This window comes from Ambystoma mexicanum, chromosome 3p (assembly GCF_040938575.1).
Source record: "Ambystoma mexicanum isolate Mex_15411 chromosome 3p, UKY_AmexF1_1, whole genome shotgun sequence".
Lineage (NCBI taxonomy): Eukaryota > Metazoa > Chordata > Amphibia > Caudata > Ambystomatidae > Ambystoma > Ambystoma mexicanum.
Window position 1 is genome coordinate 132,711,016 of NC_090925.1, and position 26,051 is coordinate 132,737,066.

Consider the following 26,051-nt stretch of genomic DNA (forward strand, 5'->3'; position numbering starts at 1 on the left):
GGTCTTACCTGATGAGTTGTAAATTAGCTTTAGTTTTGGTGATAAGAAGAAATGTTAGCTTTTGCTTTCCTCAGCGCTGTGCTATTGGCGATATCTGATTGGCCTCACCTTGGGGGCATGTGGGAATTGGCCTCTGGTGTGATGACATAAATGAATGTGAGCTGTCCACCCCATGCAGTGCTGGGTGATTGCTTTCAGGTGTGAAGTCGTCTCAGGAGCTCAACCGGCTACGTGCTTGTGTGCTTACTGCAGCCAGCATGGGACAGCTCATGCTCCTTGGGGTTGTGCTCTTGTCATTGGTTTGCAGGACGATCAGTGCTAGTCCGTGGGCGGAGTCTTCCAGGAGAGGCTGGCGCAGAGCGGCAAACATCCTGATGGTGAACCGGCTCAACCTTTGCTCTGCCATTGCTCATGTCATAAAATGCACTAGAGGGCAAAAACTACCACAACCTGAAGTGGTAAGCAAGTGTAAAGGTTCTTTTAGAACTTTCCCTCAGGAGGAGGAGTCTCCCCCTAATACAGTGACGGAAGCTTCTTAAAACACAGGATGCTACAATTAAGAACCTAGGCAAGCAGAAATAAGACTGCAGCAGGTGAGAAAATAAAACAGGCATCCTTGAAAATCACTTGCTTTACCTCTGTCTTCAAATGTTAAGCAGACACACAGCTTTAATGCTCGCTTCGAATATAGAAACAAAATGGATTGTAGAAACAAACACAGACTACCGATCCAATCACATAATGCTGACATCACTAACTACACAGCCAATCAGGTCATGTTTACATCACAAGATACTTGAACACCACTCACAAATCAGTACATGTACTATTTGAAAGCCATTTTACAAAACACGTATATTTAACAGTAACTTCTTCATTTTTAAAACTAAATATATTAAAATATGTAACATAACTTAAAAGATGCTGTAAATATTTTTTAAACCATCAATCAAGTCAAATATCGTTTAAATAACATAAACACATTGCTGCCGCCATTTTGGAAGTGAAAATGGTTGATAAATTCACCACACAATACAAATGCAGGCAAAGAGTGCAAACAGGTGTGTGGTTTGAGGGAAGATGGGTGGGAATGGGAGGAAAATCATATAGATTTCACTTAGAGATTAGTGTTAAATGGGTCGGACACATAGCCAAACTACACAAATCCATCCTCAGATGTCATCTGCATTGAAAAGCATTAGAGACCCTCATTCAAAGCTCCTATTTCAAGCTCTTATGTTAAAGCTCTTATTTTAATGACAATAGTTTCGGCTTAAAGGTAGTGCTTTCAGCGTCACCTAATAGCCAAACCTAATGAAACCATGGGAGTAAAGGTAATTGGGGATTGGTTCAAGAAAGTTTTAATAATGTTAGAAGATTATGCCGGGTGATAAACCTAGAACTGCAGGCAACGTGAAAGTTATGAGAGTCATTATGTCACGTGACTTGCCAGTGATCTGGCCAAGCTTCAGGCATGGCCTTCTGGCCTAGACAGGAAACCCTGCAAGGGGCTCTGGAACGGTTACTGTATTTTTGTCGATCTTGTGTTTAAGGATGTTCTAAGCTTCCTTGTTATCCGAACCAGTAGCAGATGTGTGTATCAGTGTGGTAAGTTGTGCAAGTAATCGAGAGGGTGGGGGGGCTCTGTTATTTGGGGGTTGGGGCCTAACAGGTCTGGCGCAGATGCAAATTGTAAGTAGCTAATAATCCTTGAAAAGAGATGGGGCCTGTATAATTAAAGACGTGACCTAACAGACCCTATCACGTTTTCACACATGCAATGAGAAGGAGTAAATTAATCTTTGAAAGATGTAGTACAATTTAATTATTGAGCTGTAAAAATATTGATCAAAATAAATATACTCCAATATAAAAGAGAACATCAAATCAGTATGTCAGTGCACCATACATCCATCAGTTCCTTTGAAAGAAATCCATGGCTCTTATGTACTAATGAAAATCACTGTAATGACAATACTTTAATATAGTGCATTGCAAAAATCAATGTATTCTCTTCAGTGGTGCAACGAAACCTACATTTCAGGGGGTGAATGGGTTAATCCTTCAAATGCTGGGAGAGACGCTAACTTCAGAGACGGTGGAGGAGGGGCAAACTTATTTGTGTGGGGGCCTCTAACTTCCTTACATATTCTAGTGAGACTATTCTAGTGCAGCTTAAATGTTGCAAGCAGTTAACTTCCTCCATTAAGTCTGAAAGCACCCACTTAAGGACTGCATGAGAATGAGCAGTCTCATGTCCCCTCTCAACCCTTCCAATCACTTGTCTGGCATGCAAGTACTAACCCCACATCACGATTTCAATTGGCTAAAAATGTACGCATGTGAATGCAGGTGCTAAGAGTGAAATGCTATACGTTAATAATTGCAAGACCTTTGCTAACAGCGAAGCCCGGGCGCCTTTTAACATCTGTGTGCTGTTCTGTCCGGCCACAGCTCTGTAGTTCAGCCAGGTCGAGTCAACAAAGCCCAAAATTCCAAGGGGATCAGAAGCCCGGTCAGCTCAATGGTGCTGCACCACTGATTCTCTTATATTTTTCCTTACATGTTTGAAAACAACCTAATTCCACATGCCTTTAACTGATTTTGTGATTCTAGACACAGCTAATAGGGACTTCTACTGGCTAAGAGCATCATCGGTACTCATCTTTTTATTTACCTTACTGGGGAAGAAATCAGGGTTGCAAGTCAGTTCGGAGAGTCACCGCAGTGCTCTGACTAAAGTGCAATATTTAGAGACTGCCTGGGCCCTGGCTAGCACTGGCGCACTTAAATCCCTGGTGTCTGCCATATTATTTGCTGGCGGAACGATTTCCTATGATTAGGAGCCACTGCTTTCTACTGACAGTAAACTAATAGAACAGGCTGATGCCTGTATCAACCTGCATAGAGTTCTCTAAGGCATGGAGGCTTGGAACCATGCCCTTACAAAAAAGGGTTACATGCTGCCTCAGTATCAGTTCAATGCAACAATCTGTTTTCTAACCAGAAAAATCTTGAAATATTACATTCACAATTACAGATGATCACCCACTGCCACCTGTGAACAGTCAACATATCATAGGAAATCAGAAAAGGTCCACAGCCACCCCCGCCCGTCCCTCAGCCTGAGACCATATTTGTGCAGAGAGCTAAAGGCGTACCCTTTACGAAAATGTGATAATGCAGCTAAGCATTTATCAGGGATGTCATTTGGGGGTTGCTAGGTCTCCCTTGTTACCCCTGCTGTCTTCCATTTATACCCCTGGGCAAACATTAGATATATATATATATTTTTTTAGACTGGCTGCAACCAGTAGCCAGTGGGTGTTTATGGAGGTCTATTGGACAGGGGAACATGGTACCATCCCATTTGGTGGTCACACGAGTAAAAGATCTTGCTTTAGTCTGGTATCCATTGTGACGTACTAGACCAGGAGCAGGGGGGCCTGGATGCTAATGTGATGCCACCTAAGGGTAAGTGCATTGGCTGGAGGCCCCAACAAAGTAAATCACGACACGAACAAACAATTGCAGGTGTCCAATGGGAACAGATTCAGTGCCAGCTCAGTAGGTGGCTCACCCCAGACCAGCCTACTGAGAGGCTCTTTTCTGTTACCATCATCCTCTTTGTCTGGTGAGGAATGCAGCAATTGTGGGGCAACATTTGAATCACGAGGAGCAAAAACCAGAACATATTAGTTCCCAAGAACTCTCCATCACACCAAAAGAGGTGCATGGGGCAGGGAAACATGTGTACCACCACTCCTGCTTGGTAAAATGAGGCCACACCAGGGGCTGATCCTCTCAGGTTCAGTGCAGCTGGCAATGAAAGACGCATTGGGCTCTATATAGCGGTACCTGTGCATTATATTGAATAAAGTATTCCACGCATGTCCATAACGTAAGTGGACACCTAAGAGATTTTGTGAGTGTATGGGTCTGTAAGTCTATAGTTCAATAAGAGTGAGATGAAATGGTGCTATTGTAACTCTCTTCGCTTTATCTTGTAGGAAACCGAGGTTCAAGAGGCCTGCTCAGCAGGACCGGTTGGAAGTGAATCCATGCCATGATGGCACTTCATGCATGTAACAAGAAAAGCGCACAGTGCAACAATTGTTGAGGATTATTGAATTGTAATGCAGACAGAAAATCACTGACTGCAGATGATGGCTCATATGTATCTCATGCCACCATCTTATTCACTGGCACGGATGATGGCTCATAGTATCCCATGCCACCATCTTACTCACTGACGTGGATGATGGCTCATATATATCCCATGCCACCATCTTATTCACTGACGCGGATGATGGCTCATATGTATCCCATGCACCATCTTACTCACTGACGTGGATGATGGCTCATATATATCCCATGCCACCATCTTATTCACTGACATGGATGATGGCTCATATGTATCCCATGCCACCATCTTACTCATTGACGTGGATGATGGCTCATATATATCCCATGCCACCATCTTATTCACTGACGCGGATGATGGCTCATATGTATCCCATGCACCATCTTATTCACTGACGCGGATGATGGCTCATATGTATCCCATTCCACCATCTTATTCACTGACGCGGATGATGGCTCATATGTATCCCATGCACCATCTTATTCACTGACGCGGATGATGGCTCATATGTATCCCATGCCACCATCTTACTCACTGACGTGGATGATGGCTCATATATATCCCATGCCACCATCTTATTCACTGACGCGGATGATGGCTCATATGTATCCCATGCCACCATCTTACTCACTGACGTGGATGATGGCTCATATATATCCCATGCCACCATCTTACTCACTGACGTGGATGATGGCTCATATGTATCCCATGCCACCATCTTATTCAGTGATGCGGATGATGGCTCATATGTATCCCATGCCACCATCTTATTCACTGACGCGGATGATGGCTCATATGTATCCCATGCCACCATCTTACTCACTGACGTGGATGATGGCTCATATATATCCCATGCCACCATCTTATTCACTGACGCGGATGATGGCTCATATGTATCCCATGCACCATCTTATTCACTGACGCGGATGATGGCTCATATGTATCCCATGCACCATCTTATTCACTGACGCGGATGATGGCTCATATGTATCCCATGCCACCATCTTACTTATTCTAGCTACAGTCTCTGGAGTCTTCCCCTTTGAAAATGAGTGAGCTTTCATTACACGCATACTGGCTGTTCCTGGCCATTTAAACTCACATACTCAGTGTGCTCCTAGTCCATCTAAGTGGTGTGAGGATGGCCTGCATCCTGATATGTTCAAACGCACTAAAGGGTTTCTCACATTGGCACAGGGTGTCAAGTTTTCTGGCCTGGATGCAGAGTGGCTGAGTATACATGACTTGGCACATGAGCTGCATCCAGTAAACAGTGTGAGAGTCATAGGCTTGGCACAGCTGATATGGTTGCCCATCCTTGATGGATACTTTGGCCATTAGGATCCATAACCTAGAAGCAAAATGTAAGGATCTAAGTACCAGGTACAGAGAATGTGAGCATCCTTGACCTTTATACACTGGGCTACTGCTTTGGATACAAAAGAAGCACAAGAACTCACTAGTCTAGGCCAGTATTTTATTTATTTATCTATTGGACATTTGTATGGCGCCTAAGTGTTTCCGTGAAAGCTTTGCCCCATGGTGTATTGTTTGCAAGTTGCATATGTTTCCCTTCCATAGGATAAAAAGTATTCCTTTGCACAAGAGCATATGCACTACAAGCTTTGGCCACCGTGGAAAGCTACTGCAATACTGCCCCTGGTGGGCAAAAGAACTTTGCAGAGAAAGATCATTTCCATTGCCTCTTTACCCTTTCTTTGCGCTTTTCTTTCTGGAATTCACGTGTACCCTTTTTGTTTCTGTAATTCTAGCTCTTACCATTTTGCTTTTTTGCTCTGTTTCTTTCTCTCTAAATCTCACATTCATGCTATCCCCGTTTGAACTCACATGTTTCTCTTTCTTTGGACGTCCACCTCTGCTTGTGTTTGTCCTTCTCTGTTTGTATCACACTCTTGCACTCCTACTCTCTCTATCTCTAAATATCCCTCTCTATTTGCCTCACTATTTGTGTATCTCTCTGTTTGCTCTTTATCTCATTCTTTCTCCTTCTCTGCCCCACCTCTTTTCTACCCTCTCTTTCACCCCTGTGCCCAGCTCCTCCCTTTTTTTCAGTCTCCTTTTAGACCCCTCTTTTCATCCTTGCCTAAGCATGCAGACTGTTATGTTGTATTACTGGGACTTATACTACGCGCCACTGCCATTTGCATGGTCTTCTGGCACTCTTGCCAATTTGCCAAGGAGGGTGGGTTAGGTTATTTTGGAGAGAGGGAAAAGGCAAGATAGCGTTGCTGCTGTGTTGATGCATGCCGTCTAGAAGTTCCCAGGCACTGTTCACAGATATGTTTCTAGGTGGTCTGTGCCAAGGACTTAGCGACATTTGTGCCCAGATGGGTGGCTCGTGTGGGCATGGTGCTAGGGCACATTGGCCGGGCAGGTTGTATGTAAGTTGGTTGTTGAGGTGTGGAATTTGGTTCTATGTCATTTCATCGTCGGGCATTTCAAAGCCTGCAATTTAAACGTGTTTGACAGTTCATCAAATCTTTTTTTTCAGGGGGGGTGGGTCCCCCCAATCCTCCTATCCTGCACCTATTTTTACCTATACCGAACCCCCCCAACCACTTATCTGCCCTTTCGTTCACCCCCCCTAAAAAATTTAATGAACTGTCAAACACGTTTAAACAGCAGGCTTTGAAATGCCTGACGATTAAAGAACGTCGTACCTAGAATTCTGTTGTTCGATGTCTGTAGGGAGGGATTATAAATTGCTGTCTGCTTGCGGCATAGCTGATCTGCTTATGGTCTGTTTGACTGTGAAGAAGAGAGTGCAGGTGTTGGGGCAAACTTCATACCATGGGCAGACAATTAATCTATGATTTTAGGAAGTAAAATATAGTGGGGCAGTGAATAAACTGGGTCAAACCATTGAAATAGAGCAAACAATTCAGTTAAGAAGCAAAATAAAATGGGGCAAGAGTTAAAGAAGGGCAGACATTCATATGGTGGAGCAACAGTTCATCTAGACTTGAGGAGAACAATGCAGTTGGCAACAGCTCATCTAGACCTGTGGAGAACAATACAGTGGGCAACAGCTCATCTAGACCTGAGGAGAACAATACAGTGGCCAACCGTTCATCTAGGCTTGAGGAGAACAATGCAGTGGGCAACAATTTATCTAGACTTGAGGAGAACAATACAGTGGACACCAGTTCATCTAGACTTGAGGAGAACAATGCAGTGGGCAACAGCTCATCTAGACCTGTGGAGAAGAATACAGTGGACAACAGCTCATCTAGACCTGAGGAGAACAATACAGTGGCCAACCGTTCATCTAGACTTGAGGAGAACAATGCATTGGGCAACAGCTCATCTAGACCTGTGGAGAACAATACAGTGGGCAACAGCTCATCTAGACCTGAGGAGAACAATACAGTGGCCAACCGTTCATCTAGACTTGAGGAGAATAATGCAGTGGGCAACAATTCATCTAGACTTGAGGAGAACAATGCAGTGAGGCAACAGTTCATCTAGAAAAGTTGAGGAGTTGAAGACAAATGTGCAGTGGGGCAACGGTTACACTGGGTAAAGTCAGGATGCAGTCAGTAACAGGAGGCATCACGCAGAGATTTGTGACTTGGCTGCAAACCTGATCACAACTCCCTTCTAAAGTGCTTTACAAGTCCTGCAAAAATGTAAGTTGGCTCATTCACCGGCAAAGGCACACGGGCGGGTTATCTCAGGCGCTGGCCCAGGTGAGCAGACAGGCGCAGGAATCACTTCTTCATAATCTTCTCTTTTTATGAAGACAACATTCAAGTATTCAAACCTCTGTTGAAGCTGGGCTGTCTTGCTTCCAAGTCAAGCGGGTTGCCCCTGAGCTATGCCCCCTCACAAAGGGGCAGGTCACTGATTCCCCTTTCAGAGAACACTGAAAGCCTTGTTATCACACATTAGTACCCGGCACGTGCTGCGCACCGGGAATACAGCGTGTGGATTGGCTCTTTTCCGAGCCATACCACACGGTATTCCTGTGTACGCCGTGCGTGCCGGGTACTCTGTTCCCGGCGAGGGGCGTTGCAGCCCCTTAGCCAATGAGGAGGGTCGAAATGGGGCAATCCCTGCTCTGAGCCTCCCCATGGCTGGATGCTGCCTTCGTCTCCTGCCGGCGACTCAGGTGCGTTTTTTTTTCCTCCACCCTCCTCCCCCGCAAACTATCCCATCCCCACCCTCCCAACCCCACTTATCTTCTTTTTTCTTCTTTTCTTGGAGCAAACGCGCTGGAAACACTTCTGTTCCCAGCGCGTCCGCTCCCGATGGCCGCCATGGAAAGGGAAAACGGACTATGTTTTCCCTTTCCCGGCGGCCATTTATTTGCAATTTTTTTTTTTTTTCTGTTTTGAAACGCGGTAGTTCATCTAGAAAGGTTGAGGAGTTGAAGACAAATGTGCAGTGGGCCAACGGTTACTTGTTAACGAGAATTAAAACACTCAGAGCTAGTTTGGCTGGTTTACAGCAGCAATTTAGCCATTATGATTCAGAAGCTGATCAGAAAGCACAGAGATAGACTCAAAGGAGCTCATTTTGGGCTCCTCGTAATGGGAATAATCAGCCGCGTAAAAGTCTTGAGTAAGGCCTTTACGCTACTGATTCCCAACACGGCTCATTTACGTCCATTTGTGTGGCGCAGAGGAAGGGCGGAACGCGATTTGAGTTTCTGACGCCTCCCTTCCGCTCTGTGCCAGCATTTGCACAAGCATGCATTTTCATGCCGGCGCAATTGCTCCAGCAAAAAGCAGGTGGACCCCATAGGAACCCATTGTAAACGCTGCTTGATATGTGTACATGGCAGGCAGCGTTTACTTCATTTGCAGGTTAGAGTGCAAAAGTTCAGGCGAAAAGGCAGCGTGCACACTTGTATGCCGTCTTTTGCCCTGCACGTATGAGCTCAGCCATGCAAATTATCAAGATTTGGCGGTGGGGTCCCGTCTATGTGCATGTTTACTGTAAAGGGTCTCTGCAGCCTAATTACAAAGCTCAATAAAACAAGCCCCAAAGAGTTCCCCGGGTGAGGTAGAGTGTTCTGGGTGGGGATTGGCAGGAAGTGGATGGGAATGGCCATGGGGGCTAGCATCGCCAATGGATGTGTAAATAACCAAACACCACCTACAGGTTGTGAGTCCCTTCTCGCATTTCATCTGTCTCCTACCTTCACTTCCCTTCACAATTGTTTATTGACTTTAGGTTTACTGCCAGTGGAGAAAATCGCAATTGGCCTCATTATAAGTTTGTCGGTCCGGGAACTACGGTACCGGTAAGCATGCCGGTACTGTAGTACCCGTACCGGCAAACTACGAGTTGTGCTCGCGGGTGCCGTTCTGCCTGCCAGGTCGGACCTGGTGGGCAGAAAGGCATCCGCGAGCACAGCATGTCGGATGCACCGGCAGCATTATAAAAGGTGCTGGTGCATCCGACCTCCCCATTCCCGTTCGGCCCTATGGGGAATGGGGAGCATCTTCTTTCCAGTGCCTGCAAATGGGCAATTACCGGGTCCGGCAGGGCCGTATTGACCCGGTAATTGCCCATTCGGCGGCGCCGGAAATTTTTGGAAGTTTGGCGGCAGCCTGCCGGTTTTACCAGCAAGGCTACCGCCAAACTTCTAATGAGGCCCAATGGCTGTCAGCAAGGGCACAAGTACAGCAAGACTTTTAGGCAGTCGATCATTAGGATGCTGCAAACTGCAGGTTGGGAGGGGAGCATTTTAACATGTGGTTGGGGGTAGGCTCAGCCTGGGGCAGTAGGGTTACATTAAAAATGAAGGGTTGTGGGAAATTCTGTCCAATCAGGAGGACCAGACCCTACTAAAATTCTGCTTCGGCTTTACTTTTCTCGCCTGCACTCTCACAAACCTTTTGTCCCTTCTCTTCGCCAGGATCAGGATAGTCAGTGGCTTTCGGGAGACAGATTTGGAGCTGCATGACTTTATAGTCCTTGAACGCCCACAACACTGTTGGCCAGGCCATCTCATGCCAAGGTGCCCATAATGTCATTCTCCTGTAGTGTCTGCGCCCTCATCACCTCCATCTCCTATGCCATTTCTCAAAGCCTACTTCAAGTCGGCTTCAGACCCATGAGAGGAACGGAATCCACACTACTCTCCATATGGGTTGACCTAAAAATAAACACAGACAACAGCACCCAGTCGGCCCTCACACTACTAGACATATCAGCCGCCTACGACACAATCAGACACACAACACTAATAAAGAGACTGGAGGAGTGCGGCATTGACAAATCTGTGCTACAATGTCTGAGATCTTTCCACACGGACCTAACAGAAAGAACACACCTACCACCTTTTACATCTAGCACTAAAAATATCACTTGTGGCATACCACAAGGAGAAAGCTTCTCCTCGCTCTTCTTCAACATCTACATGTCCCCCTAATAAAACTCATTCAAACCCATGGACTAACAGCATACAGCTACGCATACGACACCCAACTCATCTTCAAGATAACCTCTGCCCAAGACACGAATACCACCCTCAACAAATGCCTCACCGACATATACTCCTGGATGACTAACAACAATCTCAAGCTAAATCCAACCAAAACAGAAATAATGATAGACAATGCACACAGACACATCTGAGCTGGCCACCGTGCCTGGGACCCCAACTGGAGACATCGTCAGTGACAAAAAACCTCGGAATTCTTATGGACAACAGACTCTCTCTATAACCCCAAGACAACGCATTAGCTAATAAATGCTTCTATCTTCTGCAAGTAATAAGAGGGATACTCCCTTACCTCAACTTCCCACACAGAACCCTCACAATCATCTCCTTGGTGCTGTCAAGACTAGACTATGCATGCAGCCTCTACAGTGGAATGTGAGAATGCCTCATAAAAAAATGACACTGAATCCCAGACACTGCAGCAGGGCTACTTCTGAGATTAAACAGAAGAGACCACATCACACCAGCCCTGAGAAGTCTGTTCTGGCTATCAGTAAAACAAACATTTACATTAAAGCCCTCTGCACAACACACTAATCACTACACAGACAAGGAGCCAAATTTCTCCAAGCGGAAATAATCAACCGTTACCAACCAGGAAGAAACTTAAGATCGAGTAAACGACGTTCAAATAGGAACGTAAAACTATGAGAAAAGGACATTTGGAGTAACTGCATTCTCCAATTTAATAGCCAAACTATGGAACTTGGTACCAAAGAAAATAAGAACTACAGAAGAGCACTTAAAATTCAGAAAACGACTGACAGCCAGGCTATTCAACTCGCTGAGACACACATAAAAATGCATCCCCCCACTAACCATACTCTTGGAATAAAGCAAACTGGCGACAAGGTTTGGACGGACTCAAGAAATCAACAATAAAACCACCACACACCCAGTCCCAAACAGAAACTTACTAACCGCCACCTCCTTTTTCAACACCTGCATACCTCTTACGTACTACAGACGTCCAAAGGGCCAACAAAACTACACATCAATAACAGGGAAACCACACAGATGAGACAAACATTCTGACTTTGTGGGATTTGTGGTTTCCAGTGTTGTCTGGTGCTGCTCTTTCTGGCCACCTCCTCCTGCTGCATTTTCACCTTTGCCTCCTTTGCCAGATCTTCCTATTCCTCTCCTGCTCTGCCTGCATTTCAGCTGCCACTGGCTGCTCTGATTCAATCCCATCAGGATTATCACTGTTCACTCTTCCTCGGTCTCCCCTCCTGCGCCATTGAACATCTCAGGGTCCTTCATAATATTGCTGCCCGTTTTATATTCAATCTTCCCTGCTCCGTGCACATTTCTCCTTTCCTTGCCAAGCTTCAATGGCTACCGGTTAAACAGTGCATTCTTGTCCAGTCTCTTTGCCTGGTCCTTTGAAGATTACTCAACTCCTTATCTACTCTGGGTTTGATATGATATGATATGATATGATAGTTTATTTATATAGCGCCTATACACAATGTGCTTCAAAGCGCTTCAAGGCAAGGGAGAGAAGAAGGAAAAATACAATGACATTCTTACAGGCCAAGAACGGTAAGGATGTGAAATTAACTATCGTACTCGGCCTGACGACAATTCAGATAGTGCAGGGGGGGGTGGGGAGGAGACAGACGAGGTTGCTATCATACTAGTTCCAGGGACAATTCTGATAGAGTAAGTGCATAGAAGAAAGTAAGGGGAAGAGGGGAGGAGAGAACAGAGAGTAAGCAGTCATAAAGACTGCAGAAGCAAGAGGGGAGAGCAAATACAATTGCAGAAGTCAGTAGTCACACATAATGTTGCAAGCCTGGATACAAGATGAAGATGGGAACAGCATGACTCAGGGCCACCATGAGAAAGGGTGACGCACCGTGAATCAATGAAGTCCATAAAAGTCAAATCCAGCATTGGCTACAAGACGGTGATGGTGAAACCAGACTGTATCAGGACAGACTCCTGCAGAAGTAGGCTGGAGGGGGCCAGGGGAAGCAGGGTAGAAGAATCAAGCAAAACAGGCAACACCTGTGTGCGAGAAGGGTGGGGGGCACAAGGGAACATCACTGGGGGACCAGAGGGATGGGGATGGCCTGTGGAGACAGAGGGAGTAAACACATGTTGGTGCATGTTTACCTGCTGTCTGAACAGGGGGTCGGGCCCTGGAGCCTCCTGGTCCAAACAGAAATCACTAAACCCCTTTGAGATCACTCCAATCTCCTGATCATTTCTTTCTTTCTGCCCACCATCCTGCTCCTCCTGTAAGGGTGGATGCTTCCTCTCGGTCCTTCTCTCTGGAATTAGCAACCCTTGATCAGAAAGTCATTTCCTTTTCCCCTCTCTTTTTCCATAAATTACAATCCTAGTTCTTTACTTCTGACATTGGCTACTAGCCTTAACTCCCCACTCTCTAGGTCAGTGGCAGGAAGGCACCTGTGTTGACAGTATAGTTTACAAGTCGATTAAATAGGAATAGAAATCATCATCATGGGGGGGGAGACAATAAAGTCACAGGGAGCACCGCACTTTAGCTCCTCACATACATTAGGTTGGGCGGTAGCGTTGGGTACACTTTAGAATGGAAAAGAACATTAGAATGTTATGTTATGTTAAAGGTTCTTATACCGCGCAGTGTTGCCAACTGTGTGGTCTCTTGACGCTCTGGTGGATCTGTAAAGCAAGTTAGTAGGACATAGTGGGAAAAAGAGAAAGAGAGCTGGGATGTGATGTTGGCAGCTTCAGTTCGGTGACCCCGTTCACTGAGCGCAGGTGTGTTTTTCGGTTGGTAGCCGCCATATGGTGTTGGGCGAGACTATGTGTGGTTTGTTTCATTGTTTTGTTTCGAATTGACAAACAAATCACCAATCAATTGAGCATGATCAGACAATAAAGCTTGGCCAGATTATTCAGCAGGGTGCAAGGTTTGGCATAGAGAACAGTTCCTGGGGGCCCAAGATAGACCCTTGTTTGGCATATCCCAATGCTAGAGCCAAAGCAGAGAGAGAGAGAGAGGCATAATGTTACAGAAACCCCCCACCCCCTCTATTCTTGGTTGCTCACATGCGTGTACCTTAGTATAGATCCTAGGGCGGGGAATGAGGGCGTGAGGCATCGAGGGTGCAGTCCGGCCATGGTGTGGTGCATGCTGCCTGCCTCCTGCTGACAGTCCCTGATTGATTGCCTCCATGGGACTGTGAGGTCCCAGTCAGTTGTAGTTCATGCGTGAGCCTCGTTTGGGACCCGCGCATGCGCAGGTTAATAAACCGCGCTTGTGCGGGCAGTTGCCTCCGGGACGCGTAGCAGGCAGCATCGCGTCCCGTGTCTCTCTGAGTGTGTGCATGTGCGCATGTATGCATGTGAGCCACCCGCGGCATGGGTGGCTATACAACAACTGGCGACGAGGATGGGATACCATCGCAACGTTCGCTTGATGAACACGGCGTGTTTTACATCGGCGACGCTACACGGTGGTGAGTCACGGACCCGGCGGGAACAAATCCATGGTGCCCTAGCGTCTGGTATGCAGCAGTAGCGGCTGGGAAAGGTGCTCGTGCGCTGCTCATACCACATTCACAGAATTTTTGGAACTCTGGCAGTCCTCTACAACCCAGAGGACAGCCAACATCGCAGAGCTACCGGACAAAAGGTGGCTGGACAGCACAGCTGGCAACAAGGAAGACACACAAAGCTGGAAGGGAGCAAAGGACTGCACACACGCGGCGGAGTGACGCTGCACAACGCTGCGTGCACTAGAAATAAAGGCGGCGTGCCCAGCTGCGCAGAGCGACCGGGGAGCCCGAACTGCAAAGACGTGTCCTGGTGCAGTCTGTAACTGGAGGGGGCTCACGGGCATCGGTGTGCGCATAGAGCGCACCACAACAGACTGGGCCTGCCATTATATACAAGGTGCCAGGGCAAAGGGTCTGCTCAACTAAAGTACATTTACTTTATTCATTGTGGCTTTTCCTTAGCATTTTCCTGTAGGCTTAGCACAAGTTAGCACTATTCTAGGTTATTGTATAATTCCAACCAGTTAAACTACACAGTTCAACCAAATGCTCATTTGCACTGTGCCAGAACATGAAGTAACCACACCCAATTAAAATCTCCCCTGAGCTGCATCAGTGCACTTTAAAGAAATGCGAGAAATGAAACTTAGTGATAAGGCCATCAGCTTGTTTTTTATTTCATGAGCAAGAGCAGCTTCTTCCTACTCCACACTCATCCCCTCCCCGGCTTCTAATGTCGCTGGTTGGGCCCTGGGAAAAGCGGGCGGTGCTTGTCCCTCAGGCCTCAGCCTGTCTACTCCATTGAGCATCCAATGCAACATATCATTAGTGGCTGAAAAGCTGATGAACTAATTCCCCGGGCAACATGCGGGGAACGAACTAAACAGAGGTCTGTGCTGACAGAGGGAGCCGAGACAGGGGGCAGAGCCGAAGCAGAGTGGCAGCTTGCTGCATGAGACAGATGTTGCTGCAAGTCACCCTTCTCCTTTCAGAACACTTCCCTAGAGAAGTAATGTAAAGAGAAGAGGGCCTTGCCAAAAATAGCCAGGGTCAATGGTGAACGCCTCGAGTTCCCAGAAGAACACACAGGACGCAGGGTGATGACTGTGCAGCTGAGCCTCAGGGAGCCACTCCCTGCCAGCTGTGCCATTGTTTACTTGACCGCAGATTCACGTAAAGCACGTTTTTTTAAAAACATATTGTTTTTATTGGTTTTGTTGGAAGATCAATTAATACATTATATCATAACAAAGATGCTATTATATAGGTACTCGGAAGAATGTTGCGCCTGCTACCATAAATGACCAGTTAATCCACTATGGCAGTGCCTGGCAAGTGCCTTTTGCCATGCCTACACAAAAGCACAACCTGTTGGCATTGACAATGCTTTTTTAATACATGCCGGATGTAGCCTCTGGATGGCTGATGGTTCACTAGAGGCTATCCAAGCGTAGCACTTTCCCTCCACACTAGTACAGAGATCACACTTTATAACAAATGACTCGGACTGTCACAGCCAATCTTAGTTTTGTTTCCTTTGAATTCTAGTATGCCATTTTTCATATTATAAATGTTGGTTGGACTCCAAGTCCCAGAATGCAAAGAAAAATGCATTACTAGGTGAGTTGGTCACGCTTCAAAGGAACAGGGTATTGCTCTGAAAATACTAGTGTCAACCCTCAAGCAGTATCTGGAACTCAGCTTATTGCAACTAACCATATGGAACTTCGGGGACGTATAAGGAACCTTAAAGAGCCAAATACTACTAACACCTAAGGAGAATACCACTATATATATATATATATATATATATATATATATATATATATATATATATTTTTTTTTTCAAAAGAACTGGCTGAACGTCAGTTATGCGAGGAGCACTCTCCTTCAAACCAGGCTTAAATAATCAGTCCGTGACCAGCATATCCATAATGGCTTCTTTATTCGTTAAAATACAGCATTGTAGCTTCCCAGAAAAGTCAACGCGTTTCGCGGCATTACTTGCCGCTTGCTCACAACACCCAAGTGCTACCACCATAGTGTTTAAATGCATAAAACTTGTCTGCCGACATAGAAATGGGACAAGGGGATCCAACGGCCATGAACATAGAAGAGGGGACTTAATTGTGTTGGTACGGCTGGCGGACATCTTTGAACAGAGCTTAATCCCTAGAAAATTAAGCTACGTTAAACCATGATTGAGTAATCATTTAAGGATTTACTTTTCGCTCAATATAAATTGTCCAACCAACAAATCCATTACATTAGTTCCTTAAAAAAGTCCCTCAACATGGTCCAATCTGCACAATCTCTTTAGATAAAGTGCCTAGTGCCTTTTTACTTAAAGTGCATAGTGCATAAATAAAGTGCCTAGTGCTAGCAGCTTACTTAAGTGCCTAGTGCTTTAGTGCATATCAGCCTCCGAGTATCATACAGTGCTTAGTGCTTTCAACTTCATATCAGTGTAGAAATCTATTTCTACTCTTACACTGAGTTACCTCCCCGGTTTTTCTTCAATGTCTCTAGTCTGCAGTAAAATCCATTCACAATAACCAGAATAAAACATACATGGTGACTAATATAAAAAGGTGCATAAAAAACCCCAAAATACACAACATATTATCAAAAAAGTGCAGTTAAAAATACAGACAATAATGGATTTTCACTTTTAAAACCCAATTATGAAAACACTTTATATCAGTCAGTCCTTATTGGTAAGAAGTGCCAGGTTGTTTTGTATATGATAATGCATGTACTAGTGCCCTAAGAAAGTGTATAGTTCTTCGTCTATGTTATGGCCTTGCGGTTGTTTTGTTTCAAAGTCCAAGATGCAACGTGTTTCTTGTTGTCAGAGCTTTTTTTCTCAGTCTCCCCCTCTCGGGCCATTTTCAATTGCATGGATACCAAAGAAAGCAAAACTGTCCATATTATTTTTATGGCATTCAGTGAAATGTTTTGCCATCAGATAGTTAGCATCTTTGTTTTGTATGGCTCTCACATGTTGTTGCACCCTTATTTTTAATTTGCATTTGGTACTGCCCACGTACCACTTTTTACATTTGCACATCAGAATATATACTACATATTCAGTATCACACGTGATTTTGTAATTTATATATTCAGTTGATTTTGTTATTGGATGCTCAAAGGTGGTGCAGTTCTTTGCAAATTTACACATATTGCATCTTGTGCATTTGTTGAAACCTTTCTTCCGATTGGTCAACCAGGCACTCGTGTCCTTGGCTACTTCTTTATCCATGAAACTGTGGACCAATTTATCCTTGATTGAAGTATTTCTTCTGTAACTGATGTCTGGATGTTTTTTCAGCAGGCCTCCAATGTCCTTATCAATTGTTAAAACGTTCCAATGTCTCTGTAACACACGTTTCACCTCTGTGGTTTGACTATCATACGTGAGTATGAGTCGTACTTCCTCGTTCTCATTATTCATAGCTTTTTCTTTGTCTGCCAAGAGGATTTGTCTATCATGACTTCTGGCTTTTAAATACGCTCTTTCAATGACTTTTTTAGGGTAACACTGTTGTCGAAATCCTCTTGCTGTGATTTTGCTTTCTGCATCGTATGTTTCTAAAGTTGTGCTGTTCCTTCTTAACCTTATAAATTCACCATACGGTACACTCCAGATCAAACTCTTCGGATGCCCGCTATTAGCGTGTAGTGGCGAATTTGATCCTGTGGGTTTTCTGTGTAATTCACACGTTAGAGTTTGCTCCACTATTCTTAAATTAACATCCAAGAAAGTTATGAACGAATAACTGTGTGTTTCTGTGAATCTTAAGTTGTTCTCATTTTGGTTCAGATGCTTTACAAAATCATACCAACCAACCTCTGTCCCTTTCCAAATTACAAATAAGTCATCTATATATCAATGCCAGATAACCACAATTTCAGTAAAATCATGATTCTGTTCTGTCCATACTTCTGTAGCTTCCCAGGCCCCCATAGTCAAATTGGCATAGGATGGGGGAAATGTTGTCACCATAGCCGTGCCCTGTATTTGCCTGAAATATTCTTCATTGAAAAAAAAGATGTTGTTAGTGAAGCAGAGATCAATCATAGCTACAATCATTTGTGTGTGTTCCAGATAGTTGAGGGACCTGGTGTTTAGATATCTTTCACAAGCTTTTTTGCCGTAATTATGTTCAATTGACGTGTATAAGGACACCACGTCCATGGTTGCCATCATGAAGTTGGATTCCCAGGGTATATTGTTAACTCGCAATAGAAAATCCTTTGTGTCTTTGAGATAGGAAGGTAATGAGGAGACGAAGGACAGAAGAGGTTCATCTATGAATATCGACATGTTCTCCAACACTGACCCCACTAGGGAAACGATCGGTCTTCCTGGTGGTTTTTTACTGTTCTTATGTATTTTCGGAAGAAAATATATGGTTGGTGTGATGGAGTTGGTCGTTCGTAGAAATTTGCAATTTTCTTCAGTTAGTATGCCTTTCTGTTCCCAACCTGCTACACATTTTTTTACCTTCTCTTCTAATGCTTTTGTTGGATTTTGTCCACATTTTTCATAGCATTTTTTATCATTTAACTGTTTGCATGCCTCTTTAACATAATTTTCACGAGTCATTAGGACAATGTTTCGTCCTTTATCTGAGGGCTTAATCACACAGTTTGTCAGGTTGCAAAGTTCATTAAGGGCCATTCTGTCCTTCATGGTCAAATTGCTTCTCTCTTTGTATCTTTTGTTTCGTCTGAGTTTTTTTAAGTCCTCAATTACCAGTGTTTGGAACGCTTCTATGTTGTTGGCGGTGTTAGCTATTGTATTGAACTTTGATTTCTGTTTCAATTTGCTTTTGACTGTCCAATCTGTTCTAACGTCCAACTCTTGAAAGTCAATTGATTCCATCTCTTGACCATCATTGACTGTTCGGCCTTTTTGGAGCTCAACTAAGTCAGCAAGAGCTCCCATTTCAGAAAAGGTAATATCTGTTTTTCCTTCCGGTAATGTCTTTTTCTGTGCCTTGAAATCTGTGATGGCAAAGAATTTTTTCAGACGTAATTTTCTAATGTACTGGTCGAAATCAATCCGAGTTTGCACATAGTTATACTACTATATGTAGGAAAACCATAGAATTACTCCAGTAAAATCACATTGTGAGCTACATTTACCAGCCCAACAGAAATCCCTGCATCACAAAACTGCATTTTAGCAGTTACAGAAATAATGGATGCGCTGTGGCTGCTGAGAACATATTCCCTCCCGCAAAACTGCATTTAAGCAGTTACAGAAATCATGGCTGCTCTGTGTCTGATGAGCACATATGGGGCGAGATGGAGCACAGACATCCCGAGAATGGCTGCATTTATTTTCTTCATGTGCACCAAAAAAGAGAAGGATTCCAAGGCAGAATGGCTCTGCGCTGCTATGCTGTCAGCTCAAAACTTCAAACTGCAAAAGAAAATGTTCTGCGTTTAAAACAACCTTGCACTGGTGCTATTTTCATCTTCAAACATCACCACGTTTGGTTCCAGTAAAACACAGCCATGCCCATCTATACTCAGAATGAACATCATCCTATAAGGGCCATTCCTCCCTGAACGGCATTGTGGTGCCAAATAAAGTCTATGAAAAGCAGGAATTATATTTCAGGCCGCATTCAACAATTACTTTGGAAACAAATTAAACACACGCACAGCATTTCAAAGAAGCTCTCTCTCTCCTTTTCCTGATGTCTGTTTCAAAGAACCAATTTCTTTAACATATCCCCGTGGGTAGAAATTGACCAGAGTTATAAAAGCTGACTGAAAACAAAATGCGAGGAATGCCTCATTTTTAAATGGATACAAAAATAAAATTAACCTGTGTTACTGCTTTACACAGAAATAAAATGACATTATGACAGCTAAATAAGAAATAATACTGTAAATGCCAGAAACAAAACTGTATATTTTGGGAAGCCGCAAAAATACAGGTGTATTTTACTCTGTGTATTTTACTCTTCTCAGCACAAAGAACTTCAACAGCCTGGTTGGAGCTCAGGCATTCCTGTCAGACCAGTTTGGCAAGGCAGGCACTTTGAAGATATCCAGCCCCTTGGGAAAGGAAGTCCCTTTACAAATGTGAAAGGACCAAGGTGTGGGAATTTGAGACCTCGTCAGACTGGCCAGCACTTTTGCAGCCGGGGACAATGGATCAAGGGGTACTGGCCCTATCACAAGGAAGTGTGAATTCCTTTCACACCTCTCCTCAGCTTCCATTGCCTGGGATGAAAGAGCGTCATGGGAACCCTGTTGTTCAGTTGACTAAGGGAAAAACATTTGGCTTGGAAAGACTGTCCACTTTTGGGAACAAAGCCAGCCCATTGGAATTAAAAGACGTTTTACATTAAGACATTTATTTCAGTAATCTAAAGAAGCAGTAATGTGAAATTATGACAGCTTTAATGTAAATTTTGCGCCATTAAAATAAGACTATGTGGGTTATCCTAGCATGTGGGGGACGTGAACGGCATTAAAGAGGCATTTCTGAAGAAAGCGTACATGACACAAATGTATAAATGTAATGGAATCAAGCCCGACAATGTTAGGCTCATGTGTAGCCATTTGTATAATTTTAGGTAACATGTTGTTCAGAGAAATGGCGAAAGACTGCCAGAAGGACAAAACAGCATCACACAAACTTGGGATTTGGGACGTCATATTCTTTGTAAAATATGGGGTCTGCTTTTCTAATTTTCATGATGACAACAATTGTAAATATAAGTGTTTTGTTTCATAACTGATTTTGGCAAAAGTAACGGTGCTATAACAATGCACATCATAAAACACACACCCTAAAACTGATGTCACTTCCGGGGGCCAATCTGCTTACAGGGAGGCGGCGGCAGCATCCACAGGCTGACCTATCCTATCTTAGAGGTATGTCCAGGTTATTTCCGCCCATATAGTAAAGGTCCTCTGATGTCATCCTGCTTATAAAAGGAGGAAGCATAGAGAGAGTCAGGACATTCAAAAATCCAACATTCAAAATCCAGAGATCCAGATATTCAACATTCACCCTACAAGATTCCAGACTCCAGTGCCAGGCCAGGGGCAGCTGATCCAGATCCATGCAGAACCTCCTATCCAGGCAGGACAATTATCCAGAACTAAACCCTACAAAAATCCCAATAATTCAGGGAGAAAGGGGGAAAGGCTGCTGACCCTTTGAGAGAATCCAGTGACCAGACCTGTCTTTTCCCAACTGATGCACCCCGATGTCCACTGTGACCAGACCCTGGTTGCCCCACTGTTCCCTTGAAGGATAGCCCGCCGCTGCGCAGTGACAGATCCTTGTCCCGCTGTCCAGAGACCCGGTTAGCTGTCTGAACTACCCAACCCAAGTGTATTTTGTAAGTATCACCCCTCTCCAGTAACCAAAAAAGCTGCTTACACCTCTCTGTTACCTTGCATTCTGTCCAATCCTATAAGAAATCTTATAAGTACCCTAGTAAATTCTTAAATTGTCAGAATCCTCTGTGTATCCTGTCCTTAGAAAAATCTGTGTTAGTCTCCATGTGTAGCTTAATTCTTTCCCAATCATCTCAGTCCGTTGTATAAGTCCTTAGTACTGTTTTGAATAAATTAATTAATTTTCCATAGAGATGAACGTGGCGTGAATAGGTTAACCTTGCAAATTAACCTCCCTGCCTACTGTGTCTTTCTTTAATAATATAGCCACTAAAATATAGTTGCAGTAAAACAAATCATTTTGCTAATAAAACAGAGTTTGCCTGTGAAAGTGTTTCCCTTTTAAAAATCCGATTTTTCCCTTCCTTTCAAAAATACCACACTGTCTACCATAAAGAGTCACCCTTTCACTTTAGTATCATACCTGTTATGTGCCTTTGTACCTCATCAGTAAAACAGATTTTCGATTCTGTCTGTTTAGCTAATTTCTGAAGTTGTTTGCTCGTTTTAAACCAGTGAAAACTAAATAATTGCAATTTTGCCCCGTGTGATTTTTGCTGCACTGTTTCCTTCCCAAAGTCAATTTTCCCACTTGTAAGCATGTTGTTTAGTCCCTTGCCTTGTAGCTTGTAGGTTTTCTTGCTTCTTTAGTACAGCCACACAAATTCCTATTTTATCCATTCAACCGCACATGTAAAATAACCATTCAGTAATTCTGAGTGCCATTTTGCTCAATTTCAATATGATTTTGGCCTCCCATTCAGGGGTGGTGGGTCGGATTTTCAATCTAATTTTTGGCTAGTATACCTGACTCCTTGCTACCCCTCTCCACCAACACAAAGCTTGGTTAACAGGGGTTTGAGGGAGTGTTGCAAGGGGAATACACAACCATGGTGCCATTTGAAGAAAGTATTACCCAAAAAGTAATCTTGCTTTCATTCATTTATGCATTGATATGTCTGATATTAGAAAGTTAAATTAAGTGTATCCCATTTTACTGTGTAATTATCACCACAATGGTGATTGCTGCCCTATATTGAATCTGTTTGATTTTCATTTGAATTTTAAAAATAATAAATATTTCATTATTACACACCGGCCTGGTTCATGGTCCATTGCGACACGGGGTGTACGTCAAGGGTGTGTGAGACAGATTGGCTGCCTTCTCAAAGCTGAATCTGAAATAAATAAACTTGAAAGCGTTTTTTATTGTGCGCCACATCCCTGGCCAGTAGAAAGAGTCCTGGTCTAGAGTGTGCCATATATTTATAAATCCGTGACACCATGAAGCCACAGGCCTCAGAATAAGGAACAAAGAGATGCAGATTCCGCAGCACAAAGCAAAAGGCCAGTGCTTGCAACCAAGGACAAGGGCGGGTGGAACATTCCTGGCTCTCATGGCAGGTTTCCACCTGCAAAATGACAGAATAAATCCTCACTAATTGCAGACAAAAATTAAGCTCAGTTCTGCCGTCCTCACCCACATGACGCAGCCAAGCCAAACAATAGCCCTTTACCCGTGGTGGGAAGAGAAGTGGTTCCCAGCAAAGATAGAATTGTTACATGTGTTGCCCAATGAACATTGCAACCTGCAGGCACTCTCCCAGGCTATGTGGCTATACCAGTGGCAAAAATTGGGACACACAGTCTTTCTCATTACCTTGAGAAGGTACACGAGCGCTGTGAACAGAGCAGGGTCCCAGGCCTGGGGGGACCTGCTCCAGCCAATCAGAGAGCACAAATCCTGGGGTGGTGTGTAATGGGGCAAGGGCCAAATGCTATCCTGCAGCCATGCAACAATGTAATAGATTGTTTTGGGGAAGTCTCAGAAAAACCCACCTGACATGGAAGAACCAGTGTGACAACTCATATAGGGGACACATATAGGTAATAGTACCCACGTTACCCAATAGAACACACGCTTAGATTTTTGGGGAACGGTTAGGAAGTGTGATATCATAATAACATAAAAGCTTGTGACATGGGCTCAGGGGCTGTGATTGCTGGAGAATTTTGTTTTCCTGTATGATCCCTGTCTGTTTGGAAAATAAAGGACAGTTCTGACTTGCCCTTGGCTGAGTCCTCCATCATTGCCGGGGGAAGGTTCGTTGGGCCATGGGTACTCTGCTGAGAGGTGACTGTAGCGCGAACCCTGGTCTTCTGGAATACCCTTTATAATGTTAACACACTGAATACAGAGGACAGGTTAGTAACTAATTAGTTTGAAATGTCCAGGCATATTAGTAATAATAGAATAACAATAATGACAAATTTACATAGAGCACTTTATGCGGCTTCCTTCCGCTTTTAAGCACTGTAATGCGAGGTTTTATTATTGAAATGATTATGATTATTATGCCCTGCTGTGAATCGAGTTTGTGGGGTGCTGGCTCCTTCCTGCTTTACCCATGACCTATCCACCAAGCTAATGACCATTCTCCAGGCCATACTCCCCATTTATAGTTTTTTCTTGACTTTCCCCAGTTGTTAATACAGTACAGTACTGATGTAGGCCAAGGATTCCCAGTTGATTGGTCTTACCTGATGAGTTGTAAATTAGCTTTAGTTTTGGTGATAAGAAGAAATGTTAGCTTTTGCTTTCCTCAGCGCTGTGCTATTGGCGATATCTGATTGGCCTCACCTTGGGGGCATGTGGGAATTGGCCTCTGGTGTGATGACATAAATGAATGTGAGCTGTCCACCCCATGCAGTGCTGGGTGATTGCTTTCAGGTGTGAAGTCGTCTCAGGAGCTCAACCGGCTACGTGCTTGTGTGCTTACTGCAGCCAGCATGGGACAGCTCATGCTCCTTGGGGTTGTGCTCTTGTCATTGGTTTGCAGGACGATCAGTGCTAGTCCGTGGGCGGAGTCTTCCAGGAGAGGCTGGCGCAGAGCGGCAAACATCCTGATGGTGAACCGGCTCAACCTTTGCTCTGCCATTGCTCATGTCATAAAATGCACTAGAGGGCAAAAACTACCACAACCTGAAGTGGTAAGCAAGTGTAAAGGTTCTTTTAGAACTTTCCCTCAGGAGGAGGAGTCTCCCCCTAATACAGTGACGGAAGCTTCTTAAAACACAGGATGCTACAATTAAGAACCTAGGCAAGCAGAAATAAGACTGCAGCAGGTGAGAAAATAAAACAGGCATCCTTGAAAATCACTTGCTTTACCTCTGTCTTCAAATGTTAAGCAGACACACAGCTTTAATGCTCGCTTCGAATATAGAAACAAAATGGATTGTAGAAACAAACACAGACTACCGATCCAATCACATAATGCTGACATCACTAACTACACAGCCAATCAGGTCATGTTTACATCACAAGATACTTGAACACCACTCACAAATCAGTACATGTACTATTTGAAAGCCATTTTACAAAACACGTATATTTAACAGTAACTTCTTCATTTTTAAAACTAAATATATTAAAATATGTAACATAACTTAAAAGATGCTGTAAATATTTTTTAAACCATCAATCAAGTCAAATATCGTTTAAATAACATAAACACATTGCTGCCGCCATTTTGGAAGTGAAAATGGTTGATAAATTCACCACACAATACAAATGCAGGCAAAGAGTGCAAACAGGTGTGTGGTTTGAGGGAAGATGGGTGGGAATGGGAGGAAAATCATATAGATTTCACTTAGAGATTAGTGTTAAATGGGTCGGACACATAGCCAAACTACACAAATCCATCCTCAGATGTCATCTGCATTGAAAAGCATTAGAGACCCTCATTCAAAGCTCCTATTTCAAGCTCTTATGTTAAAGCTCTTATTTTAATGACAATAGTTTCGGCTTAAAGGTAGTGCTTTCAGCGTCACCTAATAGCCAAACCTAATGAAACCATGGGAGTAAAGGTAATTGGGGATTGGTTCAAGAAAGTTTTAATAATGTTAGAAGATTATGCCGGGTGATAAACCTAGAACTGCAGGCAACGTGAAAGTTATGAGAGTCATTATGTCACGTGACTTGCCAGTGATCTGGCCAAGCTTCAGGCATGGCCTTCTGGCCTAGACAGGAAACCCTGCAAGGGGCTCTGGAACGGTTACTGTATTTTTGTCGATCTTGTGTTTAAGGATGTTCTAAGCTTCCTTGTTATCCGAACCAGTAGCAGATGTGTGTATCAGTGTGGTAAGTTGTGCAAGTAATCGAGAGGGTGGGGGGGCTCTGTTATTTGGGGGTTGGGGCCTAACAGGTCTGGCGCAGATGCAAATTGTAAGTAGCTAATAATCCTTGAAAAGAGATGGGGCCTGTATAATTAAAGACGTGACCTAACAGACCCTATCACGTTTTCACACATGCAATGAAAAGGAGTAAATTAATCTTTGAAAGATGTAGTACAATTTAATTATTGAGCTGTAAAAATATTGATCAAAATAAATATACTCCAATATAAAAGAGAACATCAAATCAGTATGTCAGTGCACCATACATCCATCAGTTCCTTTGAAAGAAATCCATGGCTCTTATGTACTAATGAAAATCACTGTAATGACA

General features: G+C 43.9%; 1 protein-coding gene across 1 annotated transcript in view; it reads left to right on the forward strand.

The window, feature by feature from the left end:
* LOC138579824 (GATA zinc finger domain-containing protein 14-like) overlaps nt 1-26,051 on the forward strand; it is a 60,304-nt gene that overhangs the window by 28,511 nt on the left and 5,742 nt on the right. Inside the window, exon 3 of the mRNA XM_069650051.1 lies at nt 7,117-7,617. Coding sequence (XP_069506152.1) covers nt 7,117-7,617 — 501 coding nt within the window. The remainder of the gene's footprint in view (nt 1-7,116; nt 7,618-26,051) is intronic.